Source organism: Pinus tabuliformis, chromosome 6 (genome assembly GCF_031772625.1).
Source record: "Pinus tabuliformis cultivar Carrire ecotype Pingquan chromosome 6, CPIR1, whole genome shotgun sequence".
Classification (NCBI taxonomy): domain Eukaryota; kingdom Viridiplantae; phylum Streptophyta; class Pinopsida; order Pinales; family Pinaceae; genus Pinus; species Pinus tabuliformis.
In genome coordinates, this window is record NC_142292.1 from 588,945,984 (window position 1) to 588,956,890 (window position 10,907).

Sequence of the window (10,907 nt, forward strand, 5' to 3'; positions counted from 1 at the left end):
GACTGAAACAAACAGGAGTAAATTGCTGCAAAATCCACGACACAAGATCAAAAAAGCGTGACATGTGCACCCGATGGAGATTAGACCGCATGGCCGGGCGACGCGTGCTTATCTTCTTTCTCCGGACTTGGTGAGGCAAGCCAGGTAACATACCCATCATCATCCAGAATCGGCTCTCCACGAGAGTCAGTGACCAAGTGAAGACAGCCAAATCCATGCTGAGAAGGTTCGCTGATCTTGTCCTCTTCCCTGGCTGGGTTGGACGGCGGAGGCTCTTCCTGGACCGGGGCTTCCTCATACAAACAGTCAGCCCGATACACCAAACCATTCATGTCCCCCAGAAGAATGCTGCTTTCCTGAGCGCTTGTGGAAGCAGGGGAAGTCGAGCTGGGAGTGTGGCGCTCCTCCTCTGAGATGTACACAGTGAAATTTACAGTCACCACTGGTCTAATAAGCCGACTTTGGAAAATAAGGCGGAAGGACTGGTATGAGCCATTCGGGACAAATCTCTCCTGGTCCGATAGCGGGGATGAGGGAGGAACAGAGGCAATTGGGACCGCCTGCTGCAGGTCCGAATGAGAAAGGTCAGCTCTGATGCCAGACCGACCCCCTCGTCGCGGAACGCCCCTGCTGCGAGGCATAGCATCAAGAGCAAGAGACCTGAGAAGCCGCTCGAGCCAGAGTAAACTGAAGGCTTGAGGATTCCTGTGCAGAACACGAGCTTCGATAGGAGAGTTCTGGCGATGAAATTGAACTGGCTGCGCATTATAAAGAACTGATACATTCACTGCCGCTGGAGAATTACGCAAATCCATAATCCTGGTTCGCATCAAGGACAGAGTTGCCATGCTCGCCTTGAATGCGGATTTACCTCGGGCCTGAACGGATGTGAAGTCACCTGCATTGAGCCTTAACTGATAACCACCGACACAAACCCCGGAGGACGCCTGCCTGCCATCCGTCAGGCTTGATGGTAGCGCGGCATGCCTCATCATTAATTGCTAGAGTGAGTACAAATCAACTCTATATTAAGAATGCAATAAATTACACATATTCTTTACAATGAAAAGTGATATAATAATTTTTTCTTTTTTCCTCTTAAAATAAATTTGATATAAAACTATGTTATTTAATATGGACATTGAAATATTTTATTTATGGCTAACAATAAAATCTTTTTGTTTTTGTTATTTGTCTATTTTTATTTTAATTATTACATACCAACTAAGCATAAAATGAATTACATATAATGTAATATCAATTATATTATTTTTACATGGCATATGTCAACTATTTTTTTTTTTTTTTTCTAAATTGGACTATTTCTATATTAAAAAAAGCAGAGTATTTTACAGCAAGGCCGCAGCCTTGATAAATCTAGCCAATACCGTGGCTTTCTAGCATACACATATGACAGAGTTGCATTAGATTAGCATGTTTTTGGTTCGATTGGAAACTAAACTCCGGTTTGCGCGTGTCTCGGCTGAAACCTGATTGCGCCTGACGCTTGCACTGACCATTCGGTGGAAGGGAGTGTTTCAGGCTGTCTTCCTGTCCAAAATTACGCTGCCAGCTATGAGCGTTCTCCAGCTCAGAAGTGGGCCTGTGTGAACAAAGGAGGACCGCCTTCATTGACTTGCGTAGCCCGTTTCGAGCCTTAGGGAGAGGAGCTGGACATTGGCGGTAACCAATGGCACCTGTAGGTGACCCATTGCCTGACATCTTCAACCTTATCCTGCTAGCTTTCCGATCAGCGCCTCTCTGCCTGGATTGAATAGTCCTGTTGCGCCAGAGCGATGCATTCCTTCTGTAGTTGTTCATCATTTGTATCACTGAGAGGGCCTGAGAAGTTGTAAATCTGCTGATTGACCCCCTGGTTGGCCATTCTGTCTGCCACTTTGTTGGCTGTGCGTCTTATGTGCCTGAAAGTGATGCTTCGGGGAATCCGCAACCTTTCCTCCATCTGCTCCAATCTGCTGAGTAATCTCCAACTTGTGGCTGTTTTGGAAGCTGGGGAGCCTGCCTGGATTCTGATGACCGTTGCTATTATTATGAGGGAGTCTCCTTCAACCTCAAGAGGATACAAGTTTTCTTGCTCTGCTATGCAGATACCTTTCCAGATTCCTTCCAGCTCTGCTGCATTGTTGGTGTCGATGCCGATATTGCCGTGATAAATGTGTCTGATTGTGCCCATTTCATCTCTGAAGACTCCTCCGTAACCAGCAGGTCCTGGGTTTCCCTTAGTCGCGCCATCAAAGTTTAATTTGAACGAATTGGGAGCAGGGGGAAACCAGAATAGAGGAGAGGCAGAGCTGGACGGGGAACAGGGGTTGATTTGGACCGGAGAGGAAAAGTCCATGTTCCAGGCATTTAAGATGAGGCGTTCCTGAGGGAGTTCTGGCAGGTCCGCCGGTTGCCATTGTCTTAATGCCAGAGTCTCTCGGAGATTGTGCTGGAGGAGAAGCCATAGAGTGTCGATAGGCTTGCTGGAGTTGTTGAAGACTCTATTGTTTCTCTCTTTCCATAATATCCAATAAGAGAAGCCTGGGATGAGGTTCCATAGCGAGTTTAACAAAGAGCTTTGAAAGGGATGCCTTGGCCAGTTTCTGATGGTTTCTGCAATATCTCCTTGTCTTCTGCCAGATCTTCTGTTGCAGTTATCAATTTTCTCCCATAGGTGAGTAGCAAGAGGACAAGTATCCATTAGATGCACAGCTATTTCTGCGTTGAGGTTGCAGTTAGGACATCTTGAAGGTCCTATGAAGCCTCGTTTTTGCAGCTTGTCCCATGTGAGAATGCGCTGTTTGCCTAGCAGCCATAAGAAAGTGGAGACCTTGGGCCATATACCTGGTTGCCATACTTGGTCCCAGAGTTTGTCTTTGTTTGCCTGCGTGGGAGTGTAGCATAGATGATGTGCTTCCTTCGTGGTAAACATACCTTTAGGCGTGTGACCCCAGCGAAGCTTGTCCTGTTGATCAGATTGCTTGATTTTCCTTTGATTCAGCTCCTGCTCTATCTCTGTGTAGGATTCACCTTGCCAGTTGGCCTGCCAAGTGCTTGCTGATTTCCAGCAATGAAAATCGTGAGATGTTTGTTGTTGCCAGAATTGATGAATGTTGATAAGATCAGCATGATGCATATGAGCCTGCCACCTTGGCTTATGAGAGAGAGACGCTAGTTTTGGGAGTTGCTGCCATGAATCCTCCCAAAATATAGCTGAGGTACTCGAGTGCACTTCCCAGAAGCTGTGTTCCTGTATGAAGGCCCTGTGGAGCTTGGCCGCATTCTAGATCAAGGAACCGGGAGTTGTAGGGCAGATTCTAATAAGATCTTTCCATTAGCATCCAGGTACATATTTTGCTTGCCAAAGACGAGCCCAAGGAGTGTGTGGTTTGGAGAGCCAGTTCCACCATACTCGGGCTCCCATTGTGTTGTTACTTTGGAGGGGATCTCGCAGTCCTAACCCACCGATTGCTTTTGGTTGACAGACTTCATTCCAATTTACCAGTGCCCATTTCCTGTTGAGACCAGAGGAGCCCCACAAAAAGTTTCTCTGCAGATTGCGGATGCTTTTAAGAACCCATTTTGGAGCAGCTAAAACATAAAAGAGATATAGGGGCATTGCCTGGAGAACAGATTTTATGAGGATAAGTCTGCTGGCCATATTGAGCGAGCGAAAAGTCCATGAGGAGAGCCTAGATTCCAGCTTGTCTATGAGGGTTCTCCAAGAGGCATTTTTAATAGCTGAGTCTAGGAGAGGAGCTCCCAGATATTTCGAAGGGAGTGTTACAATGGAGTATCCCAAAATTCTTGCTATGTTTCTTTGAGTGGAGGCTGGAGTATGAAAGAAGAAAAGCTGGGATTTGGTAGCATTGATAGAGGTGCCAGAGGCTTCAGAAAAGAGAGAAAGCAGATCTTTGAAGGCAGAGGCTTCATGAGATGAAGGGTGTCCGAAGAGCATGGTGTCATCAACAAACTATTGGTGAGACAAAGGGTGAAGACCATGAAGAGAGATGCCTTTCAGGGTTTGAGAAGAGATAGCTGAATGGAGCAAACGGCTGAGGCCTTCAGCCATTAGAACAAAAAGAAAAGGGGAGAGGGGGTCCCCTTGACGGATTCCACGAGAGGGGCGGAAGGGCTTGGAGGGAGAACCATTGAGCAGGATTGAGAAGCTGGGTGAAGAGATGAGGTTCATAATCCATCTAGTCCATGTTGCATTAAAGCCAAACGCCAGTAACATCTGTTGTATATAAGACCAACTGAGTTTATCAAATGCTTTTGAAAGATCAAGCTTCAGAATCATACCTGGCTTTTTTAGAAGCTTTAGTGAATGAATCACTTCGTTTGAGAGAATTATGCCGTCCATTATTTGTCTCCCCTCTACATAGCCTGTCTGCTCCGGCGAGATGAGGAGAGGGAGAAGGGGTTTGAGCCTGTTGGCCAAGACTTTGGAAATAAGTTTGTAGATGACGTTACATAGTGCAATAGGCCTGTATTTGTCGGGCGTGTTTGACTCAGCCCCTTTGGGAATTAACGCTAAGAAGGTGGAGTTAAGCGAAGGGAGAATCCAATGCATTATCCGTGATTCCTCCACTAATTCCCAAACTTCTGTGCTAACCAGCTCCCAAAATTCATGAAAAAAATTTGTTGTGAACCCGTCAGGACCTGGTGCTTTACCATCTTTGATTTGAGCCATAGCCTCTTCCACTTCTTTCATTGAGATGGGTTGAAGCAGCTGTTTGTTGTGGTCTTCCGTAATTATTTTAGGGATGAGCTGTGTAATTTTTTTAATAGCCTGATCTCTGCTTTCTGGTTGTTCCTTAAGGATTTCTTGAAAGTGTTCTTGGAATTCCTTTTCCATTTCTTCATGCTTTTCTAATTTTCCCCCCTGCCTGTTGTTGATGAATGCTATATTATTGTGCATCCTCCTTTGGATTGTGGATCTGTGGAAAAACTTCGTGTTTTTCTCCCCCTACTTTAGCCAGCGAATGTGAGATTTCTGTCGCCACAGAGTTTCTTCCTGCTGTTTGCGTGTCTTGATTTTAGTCCAAAGGATCTGCTCCTAGTGCGCTCTGTCTTCTGTTCGCCCCTCCATAATAATCTTCAGTTGTAAAGTGCACATTTGTTGCTCCAATTTTTTTCGCTGCTCAAATATATTGCCGAATTGGGTATGATTCCAATTTTTGAGAACCTGTTTGAGACTTTTCAATTTCTGTTGAAATTGGAACATTTTGGTTCCTTCAGAGGGTTTGAAGGTTTTCCAGGCCTCCTTAACCACTGTTTTGAAATTGGGGTTGGTGAACCAAAACGCCTCAAATCGAAAGGGTCTGTTACTTTTTGTGCCTGGGCGTGCCCATTGCAGCATAATGGGCCAGTGATCGGATCCTCCTTGAGGCACAATAGAGGCGTGAAAATCCCCTCCAAGGTGTATGGCATTGTCCGAAATAAGAAAGCGATCCAGTCTTGAGGCGATGTGCTGAGATCCACTGCGTTTATTGGACCAAGTGTAGACTCCATTTGAGGTGTGAATGTCCATAAGATGGTTATTTTGAATATAATTACGAAAGCCAATACTGTCCCCTTCTAATTTCGCTCTGCCACCACTTTTTTCTTCCAGGGCTCTGATGATGTTGAAATCGCCCCCTCCAATCCAAAGCGGAAATTGTCTGTTTGAATTCAGAATCGTGAGAGTATCCAGAAGTGCCAGTTTCTGATTTAATTGTTGCGGAAAGTAGACATTTGAAAGATGACCGTGAATGTCTGTTCCTGTGAGATGAAAAGTAGCTTGGATAAAGAAATGAGAAGCGTGGAAGTCTTGAAGAGTGAGAAGTTGTGGGTTCCAAATGATCGCTAGTCCCCCCGAGGCGCCTGAGGCATCCACAGTGACTGAGCTGCAGCCTGCCCAGATCTTTCTCAGAATCTTTTCTAAGATGGTACTGTTGCTTTTTGTTTCTTGAAGAAAAACTATGGTGGGCTTTTCTTGCTGTATCACATTTTTTAACATTCTATGTTTGGAAGCACTGTTCAATCCTCTTACATTCTAGGAAAGGAGCTTCATGAGGAACTATGGGGTTGAGATTTATAGAATTTTGTCAGCTTAGGAAATCTCCCAGATTCCATGAGCAATTCTCCTAGTATGATGGTCCTCTGCAGGTCCGTTTTGTGCCCTCTTTTTTTTGTTTCTTTTAGGATTTTCTTTCCATCCCATGGGCTTCCTGCTTGTATTCCTAAGCATTTGTTGTGATGCGCTTTGCTGAGAACTCCTTCTAGCCTTTCGATTTCCCATGGAGGGATTGAGTTGTACTCTTTTTGTTTGCAGGCTGTCTCCAGCTTGAGTATGTCTAAACCTTCTAAGCTGATACTCTCTGGATCTTCATCCATTTTTGAGGGCATGTTTTGTTCTTCCCTGAGAGTATTGTCCTGAGTGCTGAGGATTAGAGCTGCTTCCAGATCCATTGAAGAAGATTGCACTGCATTCTCTGGTTCTGATTTCTTGTGAGCAGGGGAGATGGGAAGGCTTGAAGGATCTGAGTTAGCTGATGGATGAGGAAGCTTGAGGATCCGGGAGGGAGAAGGAAGTTCAGGGTTATCCAAGGATGAAGCTGGAGGATTCTCAGAAGGATCACGAGGGGTGAGAATTGCAAATCTGTTCAGGGAGTCTAGCTTTTTGGAGCTATCAGGAGCTGGGGTAGATTTCTTTGCATGACGGCGACGATTAGGGATTTTGATGAAGCCTTCTGAGTCTGTGCTAAGATCATTGACAGGGGGTTTGGGTTGAGGATTGAGGGGAAAATCCCTGAAGAGATGGCCATGCTCATGGCACTTTCTGCAACGAAAAGGAATGTGCTCATAATCTAAAGATTGAATCCACTCAAAGTTGTCATGGAAAAGACTTACCGAGTCTGCTAGATCTTTGGAAAGGTGCATTTGGACACAGATGCGGGCGTAATAAGTGTATCTGCGAGTTTTAGTTTCCTCAGAAGCTTTGATGAAGGTCCCCAGGCTGTTGCCTATGTCCCTTAGAGTTTCCTCCCAATATTCTGTAGGGAGGGAATACATTCGTATCCAGACAGGAGCCCAGCTGAAATCCTCCTTGTCTGGATCAAATCTTTCTTTCCATTCTCTTAAGTACAGTCCAGAAGAATTAAAGAAATACGGACCTCCTTCAAATATTCATGATTTGTCCTCCAGACAGTTAAAGATTGTCGTGAAGAAGCCTTTGGGGCCAAGCTGCAAAGTGACTTGTCCCTTAGGCTTCCATTTTGAAGCGATCCAGCCATGCAGGGCCTTTTCAGTAGGCCAGAATCCGAGGAACTTGCCGATGAGTGCATGGTCCCTCATAAATTGAATTTCACCATTGATTCGTTGGCTGGGTAGATCGACTTTGATTCTTTCAGCCTTTTTTGGTATGCATGTGGCTGAAGTCGCCTTTGGTTGTGTCTTAGGAGCTTTCTTATTCCCGCCACTGTCTTTGCCAGTATCATCGCATGTAGCAGCAGTTTCTTCTTCATTGGTAGCCGGATCTGGTCCTTGATCTGTTTCTGGGAGGCTTGCTGGTTTGTGCAGAGGATCTTTATGTTTTTTCCTTGAGTTGTCAGAGGATGAGCCGATGTATGGAGGGGGGGAGGATCCCGCCCCTCCTGGGGGCGCAGTCATTGGAGAACCTTCAGTCAGGGCGCCTTAGATTGAAGGTTGAGAGTTACGTGAAGCAGGGGTTTCAGAATGGAGAGCCGAGGCGATTTCAGATCGCATCTGCAGAGCGCGCTTCAGCCAAGATCTTATCAGGAAATCTTAAATGTTATATGTCAACTATTTATTAAGTAGTGAAGTAATTACACATTTCTTTAATACTAAAAAGTTAAGTATTTTTTTCTTTACTTTCAATTACATTATCTCTGTATAAAGTTGATGTAAAATTAAGATGGAAATTTAGTATTTTATATATGACCGACATTGATTTTTTTTTTTTGGTTATTACTATTTGTTTAAGTGTTTATTGTAAGTATTATTTTATTATTTTTACATGTAACACAACATCTCCCTCATACTAGGCTCTAGAGAGCTTCTTGACACAATAATAAAAATTAAAAATATTATGTTGTAAATATACTAACACAGATCCATCTTAACTCTCGATCTATCAAGTGCCAATATTGATCAAATATATTAAGATGCAAACATCTTTTTGAGTGCAAATTATTTAAAAATTAATATAATAACATTTTTATTGTTTTTGTAATTTTGCAAAAAAGTTGTTGAAAAAACAATACAAATAGAAATACAATAATACATGCTCGTGTCTTTATACTGTATAAGATAACAACCAAAATAGATCCATCTTAACTTTGGATCTGCCAAGCACCTAGATGGATCTGATCAAATCTCTCAAGATGCAAAACTCTCTCCTCTTTTTGAGTTTAAAATTTGAGGAAAAGTTTTCTTTTCAAGAGCTTTGATTCCTCTTGGATCTTGGTAGACCTGGAATTAATCTATGCTTATTTTCAACAACACACTAATAAAATGTCTAATTATGAGAATTTTTTAATTTGTTTTGTTTTGTATAATCTAACAAGTTTGATTTTCTCTATATAAAATTGATATAATATTATGTCACATGTTATCAAAGCAAACATTTTTTTGTCATTCATATATATATATATGTTACATGTCAACTAAACATAAAATGAATTACACATCATGTAATATCAATAATATTATTTTTACATGTCATTTGTCAATTACATATTTTTTTCAAACAAAATGGGTAGATATTTGTTTTAAAAAAATACTGATTACAAGAATAAGACCTTTACATATTCCAATCTTCCTTGCGGGTTTGAGATTGAGCATAGAGGCTCAATCCAAACTCTCAAAAAATTTCCCCATGACACATATTTTAGTCCCCTTCCAACTAAATATTTCCAAAAAACCCCCTAAATAAAAACACATTTACATTCCATTTTTAACTTATATTTTTATTTTGATCTAGAGTGACTTCTTATTTTCCTTGGAGAAAAACTTTTTACTTTCTTCCCAACTTGAATCCAACCTACATTTTCTGCAAATTCTGACAAATCATTTTTCTGCAACTGCACGGTACTTTTCTTGAAATCTTCCTTATCCACCTGATCTGTCTAAGAAGTTTCCTTTTCATTAAGATTCCTTGTGATTTCTTGAGGTAATCCATTTTCCACAACGGTTTGTTGTTTTTCTACTGCATCTGGGGAATCTTTTATGGAAACATGAGGATCCACATTGGCAAGTGAATTTTCCTGCTCAGATTCTGTTGTTGTGGCTATGGTTTTTTTGACTGAATCTACTTCCTTCTTGTGTTATGCTTAGTTTTTTCTTGAATCTCTTCTTATTTGTATATCGTATAGTGGTCACCTTGTGCACCTTCCCACCATTTGGGCCTTCAAGGTTTTTTCTAATCTTTTCTATTCTGAGGATGCTTGGGGCAATTTTTAATTACATGCCCCATTTCATAACTTGCTCTACATAGAAATGCGATATTCTCATAGTCGAAATTTTGTACCCAAACATAGTTTGGAGCCATCAAATTAATTTCTATAGGAAAACCCTTTTTGAAGTCCAACTCCACACCAATATGGGCATAAGTAGTCTTGATTATTTATTTATTTATTTGATTAACTAATTAATTATTTTTTTATTTTTAATTTAATTTAATTTAATTTTTGTTATTTTATTCTATATATATATATATATATATATATATATATATATATATTAGAAGCCCCAAGGGATAGCTCAAATGGTCGAGTTCCGGTTGCTAAAGCACTTTCCCAATTTGGGAGGTCACAGGGTCAAATCTCCTCGACGCCCTCGGGGTTAGGCCTGTTAAGATTGGCCGACGGGTAGATCCCTTCAGGTGGATCTGCCCCGATATTTTCCCGTGGATGTAGCGGCCACTCAGTGACCGTGAACCACAGCTTAAATTATATATATATATATATATATATATATATATATATATATATATATATATATATTAGGACAACTACGATTGAATTTTCCCAGTGCATTCGCAATGGAGGAAAGAGACATGTGATTCCAAAATGCAAGGGAAGATTCAATAGTCTTACCCAAACTGGTGTTGAATAAATTGATGTCATTACTGAATCAAAACTGGGAGACAAATGTTGCGTGTAGAGGACAATGCGCCCCCAAAACGATGACCCAACTTCACAAATAGCCTTCTTGTCTTCAATCTTTTCAAAAACCACAATATAGAAAACACATTCCATAGGGTAAATATTTAGCTCATCCTTTAGAAGGGGCTTCCATGTCTCAGAGATCAATTTATGTAGATCAACCAACCGCAGCCAAAACCCATTAAACTTGCAAACCAAACCATTCTCCAAAAAATAATTTTCACAGTCTAAAGCTTCCTCATCCACAGGAACATTAAGAGAAGAAATTTCTTACGCCACCAGAAGATGAGAACCAAAGTTAAGCATAGAAATTAAGGTGGAAACTGAAGTATTTTATTTATAACTGACATTTACTTTTGTTGTTATAGGAATTTTTTAAAATTTATTAATGTAAATATTATTTTATTATTTTTAAATGTAATGTTATGTGTTAACATCTCCCTCATACTGGCTATAGAGTGTCTCTTGTCACAAGAATCATAATAATAAATATAATAAAATAAAATGAGTCATTATATATTAAATATTAAATAAGTTTAGATCTATCTTAAATCAAGATCTACCAAGTGTCAAGAGCGATCAAGTCTGGACTTAAGATGGATCTAAGATGGTACTCTTACATTCCATATTGGATTTATTCAAGCCTTTAAATGAGAATAATCATAATAAATATTATGGGAAAAACCATGGATTATCAAAACCTAGAGCCCAAAAAAATGGCAACAGTAAATTATT

The 10,907-nt window shown here is 41.2% G+C and overlaps 1 protein-coding gene across 1 annotated transcript; it reads right to left on the reverse strand.

Moving 5' to 3' along the window:
* Positions 1-5,062: 5,062 nt before the first annotated feature.
* Positions 5,063-6,004, reverse strand: LOC149259936 (uncharacterized). Its single transcript, XM_089455824.1, has one exon. It carries the CDS (start codon positions 6,002-6,004, stop codon positions 5,063-5,065), a length of 942 nt encoding a protein of 313 aa, XP_089311950.1.
* Positions 6,005-10,907: the final 4,903 nt, after the last annotated feature.

Bases quoted from the DNA above. Each gene is read 5' to 3' on its own strand.
- LOC149259936 (XM_089455824.1), bottom strand. From the start codon at position 6,004: ATGTTAAAAAATGTGATACAGCAAGAAAAGCCCACCATAGTTTTTCTT.